Consider the following 23,428-nt stretch of genomic DNA (forward strand, 5'->3'; position numbering starts at 1 on the left):
CATGTAAACGTACGTGGCTTAATATTAAAAAATTACTCTACTCTATATTCAATTCGATAGTTGGCCAAAATCAAAGTTTAATCACAACAGATATGTATTTTTAGAAAACCTGGCAACCCTGCGAACTGACCGCTACGGCTGCACTGAAAATAATCCGTTGCGTGGTCGACGTATTTTGCCGGCTTGCGAAAAGAGACGAATTGCAAGAACTTTGATTATTTATAAAAAAAAAAAACTGAATACTCTTATCAGCCGACTCGGTGAGTAGGTCGGGGCGTAAACCCTTCAACGCTGAAACAAAGCAAAGCAATCACGGACCATTCCGCTCTTCTCTTTACTTCAAGCAGAACAGCCGAACGATGAATATTGCAACTCATTGCGCATTTTTAATAGTGGTGGCTATATGCAGCGCCGCGGGAGAAGGGGAGCGCCCTTCCTATAGAAGAAGCTTTATCAATCCGTATCCGCGATACCGGTATTTCGAGGACGGCGTCGATCCTGGTGAGCCTCTTTTCCTCACGCCGCTGATCAACAATGCCTCCATGCCCAAGGCGGATGTTCAGAAGCTGGCCCGCGTCATCGGCTCGCAGTTTCATGGTGTGGAGAGCTACTCCGGCTACCTGACAGTGGATCCGGGCTACAACTCTAACATGTTCTTCTGGTACTTCCCTGCCGAGCAGGAGCCAGAATATGCCCCTGTGGTTCTCTGGCTTCAGGGCGGCCCAGGAGCCTCTTCTTTGTTCGGTTTGTTTACTGAAAACGGTCCCATCGAGCTGGACAGCCATGGAAAACCACAGAGGCGTAACTGTACCTGGAGCAAGACGCACAACCTGATCTATATCGACAATCCCGTGGGAACCGGATTCAGTTTTACCGATAATGAGGCGGGCTATGCCAAGAACGAAAAGGATGTGGGCCGCAATCTCCACGAGGCCGTGATGCAGCTGTACGAGCTATTTGAATGGAGCAACTCCACTGGGTTCTGGGTCACAGGCGAGTCCTACGCCGGCAAGTATGTGCCAGCCTTGGCTTACCACATTCACAAGGTGCAGAATGCCATCGAGACGCGAGTCTATGTGCCGCTCAAGGGGGTGGCCATTGGAAACGGACTGTCGGATCCACTACACCAGCTCAAGTACGGCGATTATCTCTACCAACTGGGTCTAATCGATGACAATGGCTTGCGGAGTTTCCACGAAGCCGAGGCGAAGGGAGCCGAATGCATCAAGAAGCATGACATGGAGTGTGCCTTTGACGTTTTTGACTCACTGATCAACGGGGATTTAACCAATGGCTCCCTGTTTAGTAACCTTACGGGCTACAACTGGTACTACAACTACCTTAAGACGCACGACGACGATGGCGCCGGATTGGGCGACTTCCTACAGGCAGGCGCCACACGTCGGGCCATCCATGTGGGTAACAAACCGTTCCACGATCTGGACAAGGAAAACAAGGTGGAAATCCATTTAAAGAAGGACGTCATGGACACCGTGGCTCCCTGGATTGCTGAACTGCTGGCTCACTACACTGTGTGCATCTATAGCGGCCAATTGGACATAATTGTGGCTTATCCGCTAACTCGCAACTACCTCAAAGAACTCAAGTTTCCGGGCTCTGACAAGTACAAAGTGGCTCCTCGAGAGATCTGGCGCATCGATAACGAGGTGGCTGGTTATGTGAAGCATGCCGGCCACTTGGTGGAGATCATGGTGCGTAATGCTGGTCACATGGCTCCCCACGATCAACCCAAGTGGCTATACGAGATGATCAATCATCTTACTCACTACAAGCACTAGGAGTCGGATACTCAAAGGTGTGGCGTCTCAACATTTGGCCTTTTTTTTAAAATTTCTATATTTTTAAATTCTTATCTTGAATAAATGTTGAGTTTTAAAACATTTGAGAAAATGTTTGGTTAAATATTTTATAATATAAATGCCAATGTTTTCAAATGGTGTTTCCTAGATTTTCTGTAAAGAACTCTTGTTTCGCTCATAATATCAATTAAAACACAAAGATCTAAGAATCAACAACGTTTTTATGAATACAATAACTTAACCAATTAGCTACTACTATCTACAGGCCCCTTATATCCCCTGGCCACCAGGAAGTGCTCCGCCGAATCACCACGGCTGGCACGCGGCTTAACACGCTTCACTTTCTCATAGAAGCGCAGCATGTCGCGCTCCAGCTTGGGAACATCTCCATTATCCCACACCTTGACCACCAAATGGGCCTGGGGCGCGGACATGACCAGTGCAAACCGGAGCACCTCGTAGCAGAGGTTCGTAATACTCTCCTGGTCCAGCATCCGAACGCCTGTGGCATTTGGCGCCATGTCGGAAAGCACACAGTTGACCCTTCGCTCGTTTAGGGATTCGCGCAATCGCTGCTGTGCCTTGGAGGTGGTAAAGTCCATGCCGCCGAAGATTGTGGCCCCGGGCACAGCATGGAAGTGCAACAGGTCAATACTGAACACTGCGCCCAGTGGCGCCTTTTCCTGTTTGCCATTTGCGTTGGTCCGCTCCACCGCCACTTGGGTCCAGCTGCCTGGTGCAGCCCCACAGTCCAGAACCGTATCTCCAGGTCGCAGGATTCCATATTTATCGTCGATTTCCAGCAGCTTGAAGGCACTCCGGCAGCGGTAGTTCATCATCCGGGCCTTCTCCACGTACGGATCCACCAACTGGCGGGTGAGCCACTCCTGGGAGCTCTTGCTGCGGCCCTTGAGGTTGCGCGGTTGCTGTTTGGCATTGTTCCCACCGACATTCGTGTGGAGCAGGCGTTTAAAAACAAAATTACCCGTAAAAACAAGACTCATTGTGTAATTTATCGATAACTGTTAAAACTCACTATCGATAATGGTTGAGTGATGGTAATTTTTATAGATGCACGCCATGGTCACACCGGCACGAATCAAGCATATTCAACAACCAACCACCCGGTCATACTACTCAAACTACTCAACAATGGCGAATAATGGAATTTTTTGATCGCGAGTGCGAAGAAAATGTTAACTTAAATTCAGCTAGACCTGCAAGAGTGTCCCCAGATTGAAAAGCAATAAAAGAGGCAATAACATGCCAGAAACAACAAACAAAGAGTGACTGCGAGTGCAATTGAAAACGGAACGGAAATCGCAAATATTTGTTCACGGCCCTTCTCTCTCACGCTCTTTCTTACCCCACCCACCCCCGACCGGCTGCCGGAGCGCACAGTGTTTTGCAAAATGAGATTCTGCGTTGTGGCTTATTGTTGCGTGTTTTTCTTGCTGGCCAGCGGGCATATTGCATCAGCTACCGCCAAAGCAAAACAAACCGACTCGGCAGAAGTCGTTAGCAGCGGCGAGGATGACAAGACGGTGAGTGGACGTGAACACACGGGTATAGGGGCGGTACGCATGACCCACTAAGGGTGGTGGACAGTAGCCTATCAATTAATATTTCATCACGCCGCCGATATATGTTGGTCATATTAGTAAGCCACCTTTTCCTCCCCACCGCAGGACTGCACGGACCTCGCCCGGGACGAAGAGGCCCTCATGGTGTTCTCCACTTTGGGCGGCGGACTGACTGCCATCGATCCGGTGACCAGTGAAATACGCTGGACAATAGCAGATGGTAATTACGTGCACCATTTAACGGTTTTCAATTTGCCACTGCACCCCCATTTTCCGAGTTTTCCAGAGTGTGTGGGACTTGAAACATGTGGGAAATAGAAAGCAGGTTGTTGATTATGCCAACCTATTTTTTGTAGTTTTTAAAGGTTTCCATTTAAGGGTAAATACGATTGAAATGATAAAATGGGATTACAAAATCAGTCAGACGAGTATTCATCTATTGGCATTCTATTTGATGAAACTCTGTAGATACATCTATGACATCTATATAAAATAATTTCAAATTTACTTAATTTTTACAAAGTTAGCCATAAAACCCTTCAAAAACTCGTAACAAAAACATTGTAATTTGCATTGCAAATGCCGCCTTAACCTGTAGCTTAAAAATAGCTTAACCATTAAATATACCATTGCCAATTTATGGGCATAGTTTTCCTATACTGGAAAAAGTGTTCTACTTCCACAGGCTGCGTTGCACTTGCAATTTAAAGTGCGAAATGCATTTCACAAACATGCGGCTCGATGAGCTCATCGGAGCACACGAATAGTACAGCTGTTGTCGCGTAGGATAGGAAAGATCTTTCTCCCGCCACTCTGGTGCTGTATTAATTTTCACTCTCATCGCGTTATGTTTGAACGGTGCCTAGAGGCCTGATAACAGACCCACGTATATACGCAATCTCGACAGGCGTTCTCCGGCACACAATTCCTTCAATTAAGTGTTGCTGCGATACCACCACCACCAGTTGCTCATACCCTTTCTATAGTGGGTGGTTCGAACTTTGGAGCCATTTTCCCTTCCGTCTAGTTTAATGAATATATTTCCTATACTCATCAGCGTGACGTATTGATTTTTAATGGCAACAACGTGTTAATCTTGCCCCCGAATAGCTTTACCCTATACAACTCGTAAGATTTTAGCCAGATACATATATTAACGTGAGTCACAATGACTAAAAGAGTGGGTTACTACCAAAACGATTAAAGTGGTTGGCGGGTGACTGACATAAAGATTCGTTATTGATTTCACATCTAAATGTTTACTGAACTATAGGTAAAATGAACTTCGGAAATATTTCTTTTAATATTCCTAAGTGATTTCGATTATTAGATTGTTGATATTAATCGTTAGCCCTACAAATAGAGCATTCAGAGATCACCCCTGCCATATACAAATGTTCTTTATTGACTTGTTTCCTAGTTCTCTTAGGCTCCCGCTATTTATAGTACTCTCGGGTTTGTGATTGTATTCCGTTTTCAATTCTTTAATTTTTTGATAAGTATTGCTTGAAAACTCCGTCATTAGCTTCAAGTTAGAAAGCATTGGGAGTATGCCAAATGACTCCCTAGACAATAATTAGGTTTTTTCCCCTAAACACATGTTTTGTTTTAACATTTTTAATACACAAAAACCCACGCCCCGTAAAGATTGTTTTATGTGATAGCACTGCAATGTACATGCCCATATGTACATATGTCCATTCGTATTATTAGATATTTCATGCTGCCCGGTTGCCGTCTGTCTTCGTGGAACTGCAAATGATTGAACATTCTGGGCAGTAGACATGTGGACAGCATCTGACCTGCGGTTCCCAAATGATCCGCATCCCAATTACAAATACAACGGAAAAATACCTATTTCAGTGACAGTTTTGTGAGTTGTTCAGGCCAATAATTTGTTTTTGATTCGGAGTAATTACTTCCAGCATGGAAGATCAGCGTATCGATAGGCCCTCTGTTCTATTACCTCATCCACAAGAGGGAATCAGGTTTTGTCTACCGACTACCGCTAGCTAATTAGAATGCCTATGCTAATGAAAGTGCTGCCGAGGCGGGTTAAATGACCTGCCCCAGAAATTGTGGCAACGGCAACATTCGATTAATGCCAAGAATTTTTACCGGGCCATGTGCTGGGACTGTAACTAATTACTGATAAGGATGATGGGTAATACTCCAAATTGTTTGCTTTCATTTCCTCGATATTTGTTCGAATTTGTTGCGACACTTCAGCGGGCTTGGAAATATATAACAATTTGCTAAAATTATTCCCTCATTATCTTGGCGGACATGCGTTGGGCACTTGCATTCGCCAAGCCATAATTTGACTCTGTTGCCTTAAGCGAATCGTTGGCGATAACAAAAATTGCCAACACGCCGATCCGGCGACGTAAACAACGTGGAAATAATCCGCCTTGGCTCTCTTTAGGTCTATGGTTCTTATTTACTCAACTGTTGTTTGGCTTGACATTGTCTCAGGCGGCAAAAAGCGCTTTATTTAAGTTTATTTGGGAATTGAATTTTGTACTAGAGACTGCTGTGTGCTTGCCACCGTGTTCTTCCAAGGGGTTATTTTGTAGATTACACCGCTGTTCCCTTATATTGAAAGTACAACAAGATAAGCCTTATCGAGAACGAGTTCTAGTTATAATTTATTGCACTCGCTTCAGTCTACTTCGAATTACTCGCTAGAGTATCAAGAAATTAAAGGGAATGACATGTGTTAACAGTGCCTGCAACAAATATTTAACTAAAAGGGGGGTTTCCCATTTCAAACACGTTAATATGATAGATTGAAAAGAAAATAGCGATTAAATAAACAAACTTACAAAGCTATTTTAAGCGTAACCACTTAAATTATAATGAATGTAATCTTATATAAGGCAAGACACCTGATTATAACTGTAGTAAACTTACTTTTTAATACATATACATACATATGTACACATACTATTCTCATTTGATTAGAGAACTGGAAACAAGTTTTCTTTTTCCCAAGGGTCAATTAGTAAATTATTCATTTCAAACCGAATGAGGTTCCATATTCTATTGCCTTGCAGTTTGATGCGTTAAACTTACTTATACTTTATAATTTGTGACAGATAAGAATTATGATTTACTCAAATTTCTGAGAAAACATTTAACAAAATTTTCATTCTGATTAATTTTTTGTTTGTGTTGTTAAAAATTATTAAGAAATAATGATATAGTTGTTTTTGCATTGAAAGTTTATTCGGGGAATCATTTTCAACATAAGCAATAGAATGTCATACAAAGCCAAAATTTTTTAAAAAACTAGATTACGAATCTAAATCTATACGTTTTAGAAAAAGCTTAAAATTTAATAACAAGTTTCAATCATGATACACATTTTGAGATTTCCTTGCTAGAAACTTTGCTGAAAACGATACACGGATATGAATGAGATTTACGTGGATCAAATCACTCGACTAAGACATCGAGTCACCAATAAGCTAATTTATAAATTCTTTATTCTTATCTCTAGATCCCCCCATAGTGGCAGAACCTCAGGAGAATCTACAGGTGCCCCACTTTTTGCCCGATCCCCGTGATGGCAGCATTTACCAGCTGGGTCAGATGGGTAGTCTCAAAAAGCTGCCATACACCATTCCCCAGTTGGTGGCCAATGCCCCCTGTCGCTCATCCGATGGCATCCTGTATTCGGGCAAGAAGAGCGACACCTGGTACATGGTGGATCCCAAGACTGGCAGGCGGGAAAAGGTGATGGGCTTCGGTGACGCCAGCATGGATGGCAAGGAGGGCGAACAGATTGGCTGGGCCACATCAAGAGCCATCTATTTGGGCCGAACTCAATACACAGTGATGATGTTTGATAGTCTGGCCAAGGACAAGAATGCCAAGCCCTGGAATATCACATTCTACGACTATAACGCTCTCAGCGCCCCACCAGAGCTGGCCAAGGAATATGGTAAGGCAAAAAACTAAACTATAACTGGTACAAGCTCTTATTTTATTTTTTCCGTTTCCAGAATACATCCATCTGACCACTACCACCAATGGTCATATAGTAACACTAGATCGCAAGCAGGGTAAATTTCTTTGGCAACGGGATCTTAGCAGTCCTGTGGTAGCCGCCTTTCTCCTGGGACCGGATGGTCTGCTTAGTGTGCCTTTTACCACGGTCTCCGATGAGGCGTATCAGGCCATTCTCGAGGAGTCCAAAACGGGCAATGTGAATACCGTCAAGCTATTGTAAGTAAAACTATAATTTACTTCTAAATAAGATATGCATCCCTAATTCCTACATTATTTCCTCTTTACCTTCACAGCCAATCTCTTTATGTGGGCGAACACCAAAAGGGCTTGTATGCTCTGCCCTCACTGGTGGACAAAAATACTCCCCGTATTTCCACAACACCACCCATAAAACTTCTCGACGGACCCGCAGTCGGAGAGCAGACGTCTAATAGCCAGGAAACAGATCCGCGCACCATTTATATTAACGATGTCCTGCAGGAGCACCCAGGCATCATGCTGGGACACTATAATATGCCCAATGAGGGTAACACCGGCAACCTGCAGCTATCGCCAACGCCGTCCAGCAAGGATATCCACAGCCTGGCCACCATACACAATTATAACGATGGCTATGGATTGCTGGCCAATAATGAAAAGAATGCCGCCGATATTGGTGTCCAAACTGACCCTGAGCTGGTGGAAATCGGCATTGATCAGCGTGCGAATGGCAATACCATAAACCGAACCAAGACAATCATTCTGCAGAACAGCAACAAGGTTCAGGCCTTTATCAACGAGTGGTTCATGGAGCATCCGAGCGGAAAGGTTCACCAGATTCTAATGGTAATCGTTCTGGGCATGATTGCCCTGTTCTGGTACACTTGTAGCACCATGAGGGAGTTGCAGAAGCAAAGCGAAAATGGCTCGAAGACCTTTGCTATTGCTCAGAACGGTTCCAATGGAAGCAACAACGGAAGCAACGGCAGCAACGCGAGTGCTCAGGATCTAGTAGACTTGGGCGGCGGCCAGGTGCGAGTGGGGAAAATCAGCTTCAACTCAAACGAGGTCTTGGGCAAGGGATGCGAGGGCACCTTTGTCTTCAAGGGTACTTTTGAGGAACGTTTTGTGGCCGTCAAGCGGCTGCTGCCAGAGTGCTTCACCTTTGCCGACCGGGAGGTGGCACTGCTCAGAGAATCGGATGCCCACGAGAATGTGGTACGTTACTTCTGCACCGAGCAGGATCGTCAGTTCCGGTACATAGCCGTGGAATTGTGCGCCGCCACACTGCAAGATTATACCGAGGGAGAGCGTTCGCTGGAACTGCAGAATCACATCGATGTGTGGCAGGTGTTGAGTCAGGCGTCCGCTGGATTGAGTCACCTCCACTCCCTGGACATTGTTCATCGGGACATTAAGCCACAGAATGTTCTCATCTCGCTGCCAGATGCCAAGGGCAAGGTGCGAGTAATGATCTCAGACTTTGGTCTGTGCAAGAAGCTTAATTTTGGCAAGACGAGCTTCTCCCGGCGATCGGGTGTTACAGGTACCGATGGCTGGATAGCTCCGGAAATGATGCGTGCTCAGCGAACGGTGAGTTGAAATTTGCTGTTAAGGGGTCTCTTTGAATGGAAAGTAATATATTTCGTTTCTTTGTTTCTGCTTTACAGACAACTGCAGTGGATATCTTCTCCCTGGGTTGCGTCTACTACTATGTACTGAGCGGGGGTCACCATGCGTTTGGGGACAATCTGAAGCGTCAGGCCAACATACTCTCGCACGAGTACAATCTGTCCAAGCTGCGTGCCGAAGATCAGACTGAGAACAGCCGAATTGTAAGCAATGATAGATTACTTTATCTAAATGTATATTAACAAACTTCTTTCATCTTTCAAAGGTATTAGCTGAGCAGCTGATTTCGGACATGATACACAAAGATCCGATGGCTCGTCCTCCAGCCCGCTGTATTGGCAACCATCCGCTTTTCTGGGATGAGCCTAAAATGCTATCGTTTCTGCAGGATGTAAGCGATCGTGTTGAGAAGTTACAATTTCATGCCGAGCCGCTTAAATCGCTGGAAAAGAACGGACGCATCGTCGTGCTGGATGACTGGAATACCCATCTAGACCCCATGATTACAGATGATTTAAGAAAGTATCGCGGGTACATGGGCGCCAGTGTTCGGGATCTACTCCGGGCTCTGCGTAACAAGAAGCATCATTATCATGAGCTGACCATGGCCGCCCAGGAGATGTTGGGCTGCATACCGCACGAGTTCACCAACTACTGGGTGGATCGTTTCCCTCAGCTCATCTCACACGCTTACCATGCGTTCAGTATTTGCTCAAACGAGCCCATCTTCAAGCCGTACTACAATGCCGGCTATCACTTTTCGCGTCCATGGTACTTCGACGCAGACGACGCATTGTTTCCCATGCTGATGCGGGATCCAAAGCCGCTGCCTAAGATAGGCAGTCCCAAGAAGACGCCGCCACCAGCTGGCAGCCAGGTTCAGCAGCTGAAGCAAAGGAAGGGTATCTACAATTTCCGTAGACCCAGCGATGAGCTGCCCATTTCGGGTGTTGGGCTGCAGAGGAATCTGGAGCTGGATGGACAATCAATTGAGGCGGAGGGGAAGCGGGATGTGTTCGCAAACTTCAAGTTTCGACGCTATGCCAAGCCGGGAAACAATCGCAACTATGGCAAGGAGACGACGCAGGACAAGGAGAAGTACGTAAGCTGGACGCTGCCGCCTTCAGCGCAGGATTAGGGCAGTTGACAGAAAAGAAATAGAACTAGAAGTTTAAGTTTTAATCATTTAATAATTTTATTATTAATATTATTATAATTTTTATTGATTTTAATTGTGCAATTTGTGTATATGCAACTATTCCAAAACGATTCCCAATTCAGTTCTAGCTAAAATATTCAACGATAAAGATGAAAATGAAACTATTTTGTATACTATAGTTATAGCAATAAGAATGTAGTGTGTCGTCTGTCGAATGCACGCAATTTAACTGTGATAATTTTTGATTTTTGTTCAATGCCCAAGTGCAAGAAATTGATCTAAACGAATAGTTCGAGTTTTATAATTAGTAATTAGTCTTATTGAATATTTATCCATAAGTTTAAGTAGTCACCTACCCCAACATACATACACCAACACACTCCTCTTTGACAAGCAGAAACTATACAATATATTCTAAAAGCACTTTGTATTAAAGTTAAGGAATGGAATGTTACAGTTGATGAACAACTAGATGCTTGACAACGGGCTGCATTTTCTAACAAATCTTAAGCCTAATTAAATAAATATTTAATATAAATTAAAACAGAGCTCGTAAAATTGTCTTACGCATTTTGATCATTCCACTTCTCTCACAGAATCACAGACATAATTGATTCGGAGAGACGATACGCGAAACTTTTTGAGAGTTGTATGAAACACAACTAACTTGTTGAGTTAACTTGGCATAGAGGAGAGAGTAAAAGCAGGAGCAAGTGGCATCAGCAGAGCCAAAAGATAGAGAATAAAATTTATCGTTAAACGAGAACCAACCTTGCGAGCTCTGGTTTGTATAATAGTTTAGAAATAGAATGTTACAGTTGATGATGCTTGACAACGGGCTGCATTTTCTAACAAGTCTTAAGCCTAATTTAAAAAACATAAAAAAGCTAAATAAAAATGTATTTAAAAATTTTACAAAACAATTTTATTCTCACTATACAAGTATTTGTAACAATTTAAAACAATTTCTCCGAATATATTGGCTATGAGAGATGAGAATTTCGAGTTCGTTCAATAACAAATTCATAAATAATTGGATGGATCAACAAAATGTATGTATGTATATAAAAAACATTATTACTATACACGAGATTTTGGTTCTTTAGAAGAAGAAATAGATTTGTAACTAGAATTTGTTTCACTTTGGCCTCGTTGCTTGTCGTTGTCATCCTAAGGTTGTCCCGATTAATTGGCCGACTTCATCATGGTCTTCATTTCGTTGCGCACACAGTACTTGAAGGCATCCCAGCCCTCCGATTTGGCCACGGACTGTAAGGCAATACATTTGGTATTAGTAACTGCCCTTTCGCAGGATGGAAAATGGATTGAATTGGAAAAGTGAAAATTGGGGAGACACACAAAAATTAGGAAGAGAAGCAGAAAAGCAAAAGATTTCTTCTTCGTGGGATCCAGTGCCCACTGACCTCATTTTCACCTTTTGGAGCGACTACCTCAATGGAAACCTTTACACGCTGGTCGAGGTCAACTACATCTTGCTAGGGAGAGAAAATACATCTCAAGACTAATCAGCTTGGGCTTGGACTTTCAGCCTAAACTATATAATCACAACGCTGTTCGCTGTTAGACGAGTGTGTTTCGTGAGTCATCTCCGATAAGTGATCGATCGGAAATGTGATAATGAGCAGGGTTTAACATAAACAGGAACACAACAAAGTATAAACAATTTAAAAAATAAGCAGTGCAGTGCAAAAGTCCTGTCCTTTGCATTTCCACAATGTTTTTCAAGGACAAACAAACACAAATGTGATTAAAAATAAAGATTAATTCGGTGTATTATCAGTGTTTAATGGTTAATATAATAAAACTAATAATATGAATATGTTTAATATGTATAATTAATGTCTTTAAACGATTTTCAGTTGAGTTAATGTCTTAAAATCTAAACTAAATAATGATTTAACGATATAAACCTAAGCTTAAAGCCAAGAAACGCTTACGGGCAAGACAAAAACGAAACACAAATGAGTAACACATTCAGCCAAATAAGGACATAAAGCGAGTAATAAAACGTGTTAAAATTAATATTATAAATTAAACTAAATATGAGAGTTCAGTGCCAAAGCGCATCGCTGTCGATGAAGTAGTCCAGGTGTCGGCAGACCCGATGCCGCCAGGCCACAAACATGGGGTACGCGGGCTCGTCATAGGCGTCCAGTGCCTCGTTGTAATCAAAGAAACGACCACTTACTTTAAAGCCCCGATGCAGGCGATCCTTCATAATGGCAATAAACTCCTTGTAGGACAGCAGACCATCACCATCAGCATCGAAGATGGCAAACACAGTGTCAATCAAATGTGGACTCAGCTTATAGCCGGTGCAGATCTTCACGGCACGCGAAAATTCATCTGCAAAAGGAAGAGAATAACATTAGATATAATTAGTTTTTGTGTATCTTTAAGACTTATCTTATAGATATAAGAGATATTTATCTTACCCTTCGATATAGCCCTATCAGCCAGGGTGTACATGCGCATGGCAATCGTAAAGTCATCCAGATTGTTGAGGAAATGGCAAAAGTCACGGAAATCGTGGAAAGTGATGCCCTTCTCTTCCTTTACACGCTCTAGCAGACGCTCCAGAAAGATATCATACTCATCCGTGGCCAGATACGTGTATCGCAGCAGAATCTTGGCAAAGTCCAGCTCACTGATGACACTGTTACCCTTGGAGAACTCATGGAACTCCAGCTCCAGCACCTCCGTCTGCAGGTTGTCCATGAAGCGGTAGAAGTTGTCATAGTTAATTACTCCCGTGCCGCGTTTGCCAAAGAAATGAAATTGAAGGGTGGTGGCCACCATATGACGTCGCTGCAGTCCCTCGCCATCGTTCACATAGTTCTGCTGGAAGAGATTGCACACGAGGACTGTTAGGTATCGATTGAATTGGGATTATTGACTCGTTAGTCACACCAGGCTCATCATGCTTGGGACTCGGGAAGACCTTACCTCGAGGGAAGTGGACTCTTGGGGCTCGGGATCTTCCGGCTCTTGTTCGCCGTGCTTCTCCTTCCAAGCGCCGCTGAAAATGCGCTCCATCTGGGATTTTATGTACATGCCGGAGTTGAGGGATAGTTTTTTTGTTTTTGGTGCAGGATTTTTAGGGGTTAGGTTGGAGAGAAGAAAAGTTAGGTGGTTTAGTGAGGATCAATCACAGTGGTTGGTTGGAGCGATTCTAGGGTGTAGGCCTGTTTTTTTTTTGGTAAACAAAACAAAAAGCGCCAGGAACAGAAACGAAACTAAACAAAAACTTAATCTTACAAACAGGAAAAAGTCAAAATTCAAAGCCAAAAAAATCTGTAACATTGAATTCTTATGAAAACATAAAGATAACTTTAAGCAAAGCGTGTACAAATTTAGCATTCGTACAATTAAAATTAACAAAAACACAAATAAACAACGGATAACTACGCTAAGCTTCTACATATGCTTCAAGCATACATATTTATATCGAGTTCTGTACAATTTTTGGGCGAAGTGTTCGCGAAGCAAAGCCAATATGTATTATAAACTCTCTGGTTACTGATTGACTTACTAGACCCCTCTTGGTTTGTACCACCGCCATGGGCTTCATCATTTGGCTTTGCTCGTCGTAGGAAACTAAACGCGATAGCTGCGATCGAGATCGTTTTCGGAGACCACAAACAGAATAAATTATACATAAATCAGGGGTTGTAACCAAGAATAAACTAAAAACTACAATAAAACTAAAGTGAAAGTGGTGTGCAGCTTACATCATCGCCGTAGGGCCAGCTATATCACAAATTAGTTTTCATTATACATAAATAATATCATTAAATTATGGTTAAACTTAATAAATAAAATGCTTACAATTCGCTTGGTTTGTGGATCGACATTTTGAATGTCTTTGAAAGCGCCGGCCAAAATGGAAATTATCTAATGATGTCAAATTTGGTTGTTGTTTCAAATGATACAAAATAATAAGTAAATCAAATCAATTAAGAAACCCATAGGAGGTATGAGCATTCGATGGGGGATAATGATTCCCTGGTATTTACCACTAGAAACTCGTCCTTGTCCACCCTCTGATTTCCATCAGTATCGAACATGTTGAAGGCTATGCGGAAACCCGACTTGGGTTCTAAAAAGTAAGAATTTGATTAATTTAAAATGCTCTTTACTTGTAAACCAGTATTTCTTACTTGTTAAGATTGAGAGTAAAAACAAGTATTCCGTATAGGAGACAATGCCTGAAAGGAAATTAAAGGTTTAGTGAAATATTCATTAAATTATCCCTGAGAAGAGTGCATATTAGGGGTAATAGTTGTTGGAGAAAGTGTTCTTGAAATCCACAAGTACGAATTTATTTAGCAAATACACTAATAAACTATGTAGGAATGTTAAATAATTTTCAATTAAAACGAATTCAAGAGGCTGAAAGCTGAATATTATATGAAATATTCTCAAGAGGTTGGAAGCTGTATACTTATAAGAATTAAGAATATTTAAGAAAACACTCTTAATAATAAATTTTATTTGTTTTTAGGGTCCTAATATCCTTTAACGTCATTTGAAATCCTTAAACCTAATTACTTCTCGTATACCTTTGTCTCTTAAATTACGAAATAGTCGCGTAGAACCCTTTTTCAAAGCTGGCGTACTCTCCTTGTATTTCTCCACCTCATCGCTGGAAAGTTGTCGTCTTTTCAGGCGAGCTAATATAATAAAGCATATATTAATATTTAAAAATATTATAAAAATCAGAAATGTATACTTACGTCTGGGCTCTTGCTCAACCACAGAGTCTAGAAAGTCCTGTGGGGTCATGTAAAGCTGATCGTCATATTCCACGGAGGCAAACTTGATGAACCGACGCTCTCGGGCTGTAAGCTTTACGTTCTCCAGCTCGCTATCATCGCGCTGCGGGTTAGGGAATCGGAAAGGATTAATCAGGCCATCGATGGATGGTAACTTAATATGCCGTTGGGCGTATTTGGTGGGGAATATATAATTGAAATAAATCAGCGAAACCAAAGCTCCGCCGCCTGGTCACAAAGGCTAACCGACCGACAGGGACAAAAGCTGGGACTGTAATCTGGACGGTTGTGATCTGGTGACGTTTTGATTAATGCCCCAGCTGAGGTGCCTCAGAAATATTAATTTGATCCGGTTTGTCGTTCTCAGATCGCGAATTACATGTATGATCTGCATTTAATTTTGAAATCCAAATTTCTGACTTTTGACGGACGGCAGGGACAGGATTCCCACGTCGGTCGTTTGGCAAATAAAGTGTCAAATTGATTTGAGAACATGCTGTGACCGTGGATCCTCCATAAATCTGACATTTAATGCCACCCACAACAAGTAATCATTTTCCCGCATGCTCGTAGACAGGGCGAATGACTCAATCGTACTTTATTTGTGGTGAAAAGACAACAACTCCCAGGCCATAACTCTCCCAGTGGCCGGGTCTGTTCCCAAAAAAAAGCGATCTGAACAAAGGCCACTTTGAATGTTAGACATGTGCAGCAAACCCTCTGCGACCACGCCCACGCCCCCAAACAAACAGAGGCGGATCGGGGACAATTCCTCATAAAAGCAAAGCTGACATCATTCCTCCTGCAACTCAAAGGGTACAGTAGTTCGTTATGTATACTTTTATAATAATAATTTATAATTTCAGTATGAGATTAACTATGCTTGGGGTTTGATTTTAAAGATTTGAATATATTTAAATAGGAAAATCGTCAATAAAAATATTTCTAATTAGCTTTCATAGCTTGAAATTGCAAAAGTTGTATTTTTGTTATAGTAACTTTAACATCCTTAAGAAAGGGATATCTTTAAATAAAATTAAGATGATCGAATCCATATTTATAACACATAAAGGTAACAATATCTCAGATTTTAGGTCTCAAAATTGATTTATATTCAGGGAAACTGAATATTTGAATATATATTTTGAAAGATCTTACTCAACCACTGTTCCAAGACTGTAGGCCAAGAACAAGGAGACTCGAAATGACTGCAGGCACTGGATTTATAGGCAACAATTAAAACTCATTCATCATCATCAGACGCAGTTGTCATAACACATGTCAGGGCCAGGCCAAAACCAAAACCAAAACCAAAGCCAAAACTCAAGCCGAACTCAATGTTGCAACTCAAAAAAATAAAAACTAAAGCCACGCCTGCGTCTGGCAATGGGCATTTTTGTTGCTGTGTGGATATTGGTGGGTGTATCAAATCGGCAACCAGATCGATTGATAGATAAATTTCAGTAACTGGCGTTCTGTCAGCATTCGGGGCAGTGAGTTCTAGGACGAATCATTCGCCGCCTGCAGGTGCGTGGGCGTATCGGGCTAACTACTTTGCCACTTCATCATGCATTTTTCAAGGTGTGTGGCATTTGGAACTGGAATGAGTATTCATTCCGAAAGGTTGCAGCCATGGGAGTTTTTGGAATTTGTCGATCTCAAGATATGCAAATATGGGAGGATTATTTGAAATCAGAGAAGAGATTCATAGGGATTTGATAGTGGGACGGTTTACATGGACTAGGAATTGAAATCCATCTTTAAATATATCTATAACTAAGACTCAGTCTTTTTATAATACATATTAGGCACCTAATCCTACCAGATTTAGAGTTAATGGCTACTTGAATGAACTGTATTTGAAGAGGATAATAACATATTTTACATTTATTCATTTTAAAAAACGATTTTCCGAAAATATAACTCCGATAAAAATTCTAAAAGTAACAAAGAAACTTTGGTAAAAAAGTTAACTTGGGGAGAAATTGGGTTACCCAATCTGTTAAATAACTTCAATATAATTAATTAATTTAATTATAGATTTTTAATGATTTTTAAATGTGGTTTAAAAAAACTTGCGCTAAGTATATAAATATGTCATCAAATTTGAATCAAATAAGAATCAAGGCTAAATCGACTCGTCTCGTGATGCTAATCAAGAATATATATACTCTATGGCCTTGTTCTCTACGGGTACCAGTTCTTTTTCCTAATATCTTTTAACTATTAATTACGTGTTATGTCTAAATTTTTCCGAATGACAATACTGTCCCTTTTTCTCTCCGTGCATAACGACACAATCTAAAATTCTGTGGAGTTCCCCACCCATGCCCAAAAAGCTAAGCCCTGATAAGCAATTGCCGAATCGTTCAATGTAAATATTTAAACTTCACACCCTGAATCACACATAACAAAAAAAAAATTAAGCTTATCGCACATCACGCACGTCACTCTGTCAGCCTTTTGTTGTTGTTGTTGCTTTTGTTTTCTTGCTGGGCCTGCCCCAGAGACAATGTCAACAGGTTGACAGCCATTAGTTGTTGTTGCTATTGCAACTTCATTGAACTTGGAGACGCACAACAGCAACAACAACAAAAACCTTACATCATTTATAGTGTGATAACGACCCTGAGCCCGATTTCTGTGAGCTCGTCTTTCTGCTTCTGCTTAGAAGCAACTAGAATTTACACGGCGAATTGATTTTAATGGCTAATTAAACGCTGATTAGATCGTAAAAAGCAAAACAAACACCGTGCAGCGAAGTTGCTGGGCAAAACAAAACGTAGAAAAACAGCTGATAGCCAAGCACTCCCATCCCCTTACGGTAAACGCAACATAACGTAACGTAACGCGTCGACATGCCACAAGCTAAAAATAGCTGCGCAGGTCTTTTTCATCCAATTATTGACTTTTCCACACCAAACACTTGGCACACTTGTTATCGCGTTCCACACTCAATTACCATGCGTCGCTTCAGGCTAACAGCATTCACAGGATTTTCCGCGGAGCGCAGTTTGATGAAAGCCACCAAAGCTGCCAAAGACACCGTGCTGCCGCCTACAATGGTAAGCAGACGTCGCGTTTTTTGGCCGGGAATACCGCCCGTTTGTGAAGATCCGCTGGCGAATCTGACCGATCGGGCAACGGATACGCCCACCCCGGATCTCTGCGCGATTAAGGAACCACTTTTAACCGTTAATCTAACCACTGCGCCCGCCATTGTGTCCGAGTTGTAACAACGAAAAAAACTCAACTAGTGACAAATAGGAAGACGTGATGTGCGTAACGTAAGCTGAGATGCTACGTAGGACATTAGGGTTGCCAGCCGCCTGCAAAAAATGGTTGGCAGTTGGGGTGAGTTGATTTTAAATTTTTTATAGATTATAGGAACGGAATGCTGCATTTCTAAACTTGAACGTGAACGTTTTAAATTAAAATGATTAACAAAACAATAATCAGCAAAAAAAAAAAAACAAAACAAAAACATAGGGTTTTTAAGCAAGCTTAACTAAATAAGGTTAACATTTTAATTATTTTCACCCATAATAATATTTTAAAAACCATTTTAAATAATAAATTTAAATCGTACAAATAAAATTAGACGTAAACTATGTGAGCTGTTAACGTAAGCAATACGGAGTTGCCAGATCGACATTCACTTGCCAGAGGGCAATCTGGCGGGCATTTTAAAAATAAATGAAAGAAAGTGCAATTTATCCTGACATATTTTTCTTTAAAACTACTTTCTATAAATTATGTAAAATATTTAATGTTAGTTTACATATTTTTAAAATTCACACATCCTTCCGAAAACTATTTTCAAAATTGATGAATTTAAAAGAAGAAATTGCTTGTGTGAGGTCTACGTGTCGAAACTCACATAGAATATTGGAAAACATTTATAGAAAGTAATTAACAATCCCGCTAACGTCAGCTTATAAGCAAAGTACATATTTGGTCTCAAAAGTATTGGTCACTGTGTGTGGATTTTAAAACACTCTGTGGAATTCCCCAATTATTTCCGCATAACTGCCTTTTAAAACTTATAATTAGTTATTGGCACTTGCCAATTTTTTGACTCACTCGAAATGGGGGACTACGTGCCCAAGTCCACACAGATCAGCCAAAAGCTTATTACAAATCCTGGCAACGTGAATTTCTGCGGTAGTTTCTTGACGTATTATTATAAATTTCGCTATAAACTATGGTCGGGATGGGGATTTTTATTGGACATGCCCAATTTGCGGCTGTGACGCGCCTCGGTCTACTCAAAAACCAAAACAAATAATCTTATTGACCGTCAAAAGTTCAAAATTCCAGTGACTCACTTGACCGCCGGCAGCGGTGGGTTGGGATGAAATATGACAAAAATGCAACTAGAAATCAATAAAAATGTCGAAATATTTTATGGGAAAACAAATGTCCCCGTTGAATGACTATAAAATGATCTAACGAAACCTGTTGCACACACCCCGCCCCCATTAAAAAAAATAAAAATTCAATAGAAACGCTCTCTGTTCTCCAGATTCCTCCTCTTGTTGTGGCAAAGAAAAATATCAATTTCACTTGATTTTCTTTCCGCTGTCGCGCGAAACCCTAGACGCAGTCCGTCTCTTTTGGAAACCGCTCTGCTTCTCTCTTTCTCGCAGGGCTAGATTCAGGTGAAGTTCACGACCCAGGATAGTTGACACTTTGGGAGTTTTGGTCCATTACCTCGATCAGGAGAGTCGTCTGAGCGTCGCCTTTGCCCCCACAGAAAAGCCTTGGCTTTGCTTACTCGCCACTTATGAGCTCGTAAATTATTAGTTTCAATTTTAAGCGGAGCATTGTGTTTCCTTTTCCAATCCATTTCCTGCTAAAGTTGTAAAAGAAGTGAGTGAACCTTCCACGCGGGCGCCAACGGACTCGAAAGAGGATTCCCGATATCCGTTGGCACATAAAAAGATTTGTGTTGACGCCTCCGCCGGGCCTTGGACTTGTAAAAGGCCCCAAGGGCAGGCCAGAAAGACCTCAAAACGTTCGATATGAATGCTTAATATTTTGGTTTTCTTCTGGTAGTAATAAAGTCGTATTTGGTTTGGCTTTCGTTTCGGTTCCACCTTTCTTCTTGTAGTAATAAAGACGTTCTCAAGTTCCGTAAAAAATCTGCAGATGGTTAACAAATTTCGGTTGAACCTTTAGCGCCAGGGCCTAGGGGCATTTTGATCTTTTATATAATTCATGCGGTGGATTCATTTTGCGGGTTAATTAGTTTGGCATTTAAAGTGTTTTCGAAAGAACTGTCAATACACTGAGGAGAATATAGGAGGTAGTTGATTCTTTGATTTGGACATACCAGGTCACTTGACTAACTTAACTAAACTATATGAATATAGTTTAAAGAAAATATATATTGATATTAGATATCACTTGTCCCAAATACCCGCTGTAAAGTTATGAAACACCTAACAAACTAGTATACAGCCTTTAAAAAGAATGAAAAGATTCAATTCGTTTAACCGATTTTTGATAAGTAGATCTTTTGATAATAAATCATTGATATGTTTCTTGGAGGAATCAATTTCAAACCTAAGCAGATCGAAAAAAGAGCGTCTGCCATATAGAAACGTTGTTCTGACTTTTATAAATATTAAATATCCAATATTCAGCATGGAAAATATAAATATGAAAAATATGTATGCTATGGTCTTACTATAACTCAATATACTTTTAAGTTATAAGCATTATAGTCAAGACCAGATATATGCCGATAAGGTTTCAAAAACACTAAAATTATTTTACAATATTTTAATTTATCAATGACATTTGGAAAACTTGAACAGTTTTGGCACTGATGCATTATTTCAACAGATTGACCATCAAATTTATTACACCTTTTCTTTCTCTGGACTCTTAATACCCTCGACTTGCTTTTTCCTGGGTCTTTAGGCAAAGTGATTAGGTAATATTTTCCAGGGGGTTGGGCTCCTCCATATCAAATACCTTCGGTTTGCCGCCGCCTCATTTAACGGTAAAATTGAAATTGATATACGAGCTGACAATCGAAAAAAAAAAACAAAAATCCCTTGCGATGCATCCAGATACGAGATGAGATTATTGATTTCGCTGGAACCTTGACGGCTGCAGATGATATCACTCGCTGATCAAATAAAAAGTTCAATGTCAATGATGCTTGATGCCGCGGCTCAATCAGTTAAAGAACACTCCGTGTGTGTGTGTTGGGTGAGAGAAAGGGGCCACCTGTTGAGCCAGTTCACTCGAAGTTCATTGAGTTGTAATTAAAATAAAGAACAGAAAGATGCATACCGAAACCCAAAATAATGGAGTACACAAATATAATAAAAAAAAGGGGGACCACACGCAATCCGTTCACAAGAGGCGCTGCCTGTCACACATAAATCTCAATGGCACATGCGGGAACCGAGGGGATTGCAACTTCTGGGTCTGCTGATGCATCACCTCCGCAAGAAAAAAGGGTGCCAAGGGGTCTTGGCCAAAGGATGCTGCAACCAAAAGCCGGTTTTGTGTTGCCCCTCTAACATGGGTGATTTATGCCTCGCCCCGGGCACAATATGTGCGCCCGGGCAGCTGGTCCGCCGCCACCAATAGAATCCGCTCCAATTACATCACTCAAACTACAGTTAAGGTGACCAAAAAACACTCGCAGGGAACTGGAAAGTCGCGCGGCTGTCACATTAGGCCGCTCTAATCAGACAGAGAGCCCAGTTTATCGCCGGACAAGATCTTCGAAGGATTACCAGTCTAGACTTGGGATCTGCCTAGATCTTCACATCTCAAGATCCCGCTCTGGATCCTCCTTCTGCGCGCCGCTCTCTACTCTACACGAATGTGTTAACGGTCCATCTGTTGGCTGCTGGCCGGTTTTGGCCAACTTTACGAGCGGCGCTAGAGACCCGCCACAAAATATAAAAACTCAAATAAGACTGAGGAAAACCAGGGGACTTTGAATAGGAAGAAAGTTATATACCAGATTCTGGGTATTTATATAACTTTAATGTCTTTTTATCGTAGCTTTTCTCAGTGCATGAAAACGAAAGAGAACTTCTGAATGGTCTTTTGTTGTTTCGGCTTTGATTAAGTTCTGATATCTATGGTTCGAAGTGGAGTAACCCGAGCTCTGGACCTCAACGAGTCTTTCTTTTAATTTTATTAATTGTTATTGCCACAAAGTTCCATAAATTTCGTCCATGCATGGCAATAGATAGCCGTTCCACTGATTTGGTTAATAGCCATGATATCGATATCGATTACGTTGGCAGGCACAATAAAAATTGCTCACATTTATGTAGATTGTGGAAGAAAGAGGCGATCTATTGAGTGTCTCTGGCATTCTTATGAGACAGCTTGACTGATTGTGAGAGAATGGTTGAGTCTATCCAAAGACTAGAAGCCTTTCGATATCGGAATTTAGTGAGTGAGGAGTGAGTGGTTTTCCAAAAAAAAGTTATCAAAACATTTGATCGAAATACAGAGATAGCTGAAAAGTAGTTAATTCTGTTGGATTCTTTCACATAACCGATATTCTATGAATATAAAGTTTATATACTGTATTACATTTATCCCTTAAAATCTAAAATCTATGATGTCTTTCAAGAAACTTAGGGGTGCAGTCAGTTCCCAAAATAGTGTCCCATATTCTTCTCTGTATTATCCCAATTTCATTACCTAGTTTAGTGTGCTCAAGGTGCCCTTTACTTGAGATTCAGACCAGACCAGATCATACCATCAATTGCTTGACACTGCTCAAGCCGAACCCAATTAAAATCAGGCAGCAAATTTATTAAATTGTCATCGATGGCTGCCAAATTAAAATGTCAACGGCTTGCCGAAATCGAAACTAGGGACCCCAGAGGGGGATAGGGAGCAAAAAAGTGTCATAAACTTGTTTGACAGATTTCCTTTGATTCATGGAAACCATAAATAAAGCTCGCCAAGTCTCTGGGCGTGGCCCAGAGCTGAAAGTCGAGCCACTGCAGCACCAAATCAAAGTCAATGCGAGCGATGCATAAATATTTTGGCAAACCAAATGAGATTCATTTGGCTGTCATCGTCATGTGGTAAGCACCCGCGCCAAGGAATGCCACAGCATAGCCTGGTCCCGACCTCGATCCCGATTCCGAGTCCAAATCCGAATCCGATGCAGATTCCGGCCAGATTCAGATCAGATCGGGCCACGACCATTGCATGTGTCGCCGCCATAATTCTTAAGCAATTCAAGCGACTTGATGATGATATTCATTTCTTCCGCCGAAAGGAGCCATTCAATTGACTCATGAATCTCCGGGAAAGATTGTGGAGCACCTGCCCGGGACATGAAGCTCAGTTTTAGTGCCCAACTGGCGCCTGGTTTTTTCTTCTTTCTTTCTTTATGATCCTGGCCACACCTTGGCATGGAAAGTGGCCAGCAGAAGGAGCAAATCGATG

General features: G+C 41.5%; 5 protein-coding genes across 15 annotated transcripts in view; 3 read left to right on the top strand and 2 right to left on the bottom strand.

The window, feature by feature from the left end:
• Nucleotides 1-359: 359 nt before the first annotated feature.
• Nucleotides 360-1,899, top strand: LOC110188255 (venom serine carboxypeptidase). The gene has a single exon (XM_020957940.2). The coding sequence runs from the start codon at nt 360-362 to the stop codon at nt 1,797-1,799; it is 1,440 nt and encodes a 479-aa protein (XP_020813599.2). The 3' UTR covers nt 1,800-1,899.
• Nucleotides 1,900-2,031: 132 nt separating this feature from the next.
• Nucleotides 2,032-2,824, bottom strand: Mrm2 (Mitochondrial rRNA methyltransferase 2). Its single transcript, XM_020957943.2, has one exon. It carries the CDS (start codon nt 2,822-2,824, stop codon nt 2,066-2,068), a length of 759 nt encoding a protein of 252 aa, XP_020813602.2. The 3' UTR covers nt 2,032-2,065.
• Nucleotides 2,825-2,847: 23 nt separating this feature from the next.
• Ire1 (serine/threonine-protein kinase/endoribonuclease Ire1) lies at nt 2,848-11,437 on the top strand. The gene is made up of 7 exons (XM_020957926.2): nt 2,848-3,364; nt 3,509-3,623; nt 6,906-7,349; nt 7,411-7,633; nt 7,711-8,989; nt 9,067-9,231; nt 9,294-11,437. Exons 1-7 carry the CDS (start codon nt 3,233-3,235, stop codon nt 10,164-10,166), a joined length of 3,231 nt encoding a protein of 1,076 aa, XP_020813585.2. The 5' UTR covers nt 2,848-3,232; the 3' UTR covers nt 10,167-11,437.
• Nucleotides 10,199-18,297, bottom strand: MICU3 (Mitochondrial calcium uptake 3). Of its 11 annotated transcripts, XM_086831711.1 has the most exons (12): nt 17,946-18,297; nt 14,945-15,086; nt 14,771-14,881; nt 14,369-14,416; nt 14,225-14,307; nt 14,037-14,102; nt 13,741-13,818; nt 13,155-13,244; nt 12,644-13,049; nt 12,397-12,554; nt 11,612-11,683; nt 10,199-11,456 (listed from the first exon to the last, which is right to left on the bottom strand). In XM_086831711.1, exons 1-12 carry the CDS (start codon nt 18,201-18,203, stop codon nt 11,373-11,375), a joined length of 1,596 nt encoding a protein of 531 aa, XP_086687837.1. In that variant the 5' UTR covers nt 18,204-18,297; the 3' UTR covers nt 10,199-11,372. The 11 variants fall into 11 exon arrangements, with proteins under 11 accessions (XP_086687837.1, XP_020813588.2, XP_086687834.1 ...); XM_020957929.2 differs by lacking the exon at nt 11,612-11,683; XM_086831708.1 differs by lacking the exons at nt 11,612-11,683; nt 13,741-13,818.
• bnl (fibroblast growth factor branchless) overlaps nt 17,816-23,428 on the top strand; it is a 59,668-nt gene continuing 54,055 nt past the window's right edge. Inside the window, exon 1 of the mRNA XM_086831703.1 lies at nt 17,816-18,337. The gene's annotated coding sequence lies outside the window, so the exon portion shown is untranslated. The remainder of the gene's footprint in view (nt 18,338-23,428) is intronic.

The sequence above is a fragment of the Drosophila serrata genome, unplaced genomic scaffold, assembly GCF_035046125.1.
Source record: "Drosophila serrata isolate PLE 108 unplaced genomic scaffold, ASM3504612v1 contig_241, whole genome shotgun sequence".
In the NCBI taxonomy this organism is placed as follows: Eukaryota; Metazoa; Arthropoda; class Insecta; order Diptera; family Drosophilidae; genus Drosophila; species Drosophila serrata.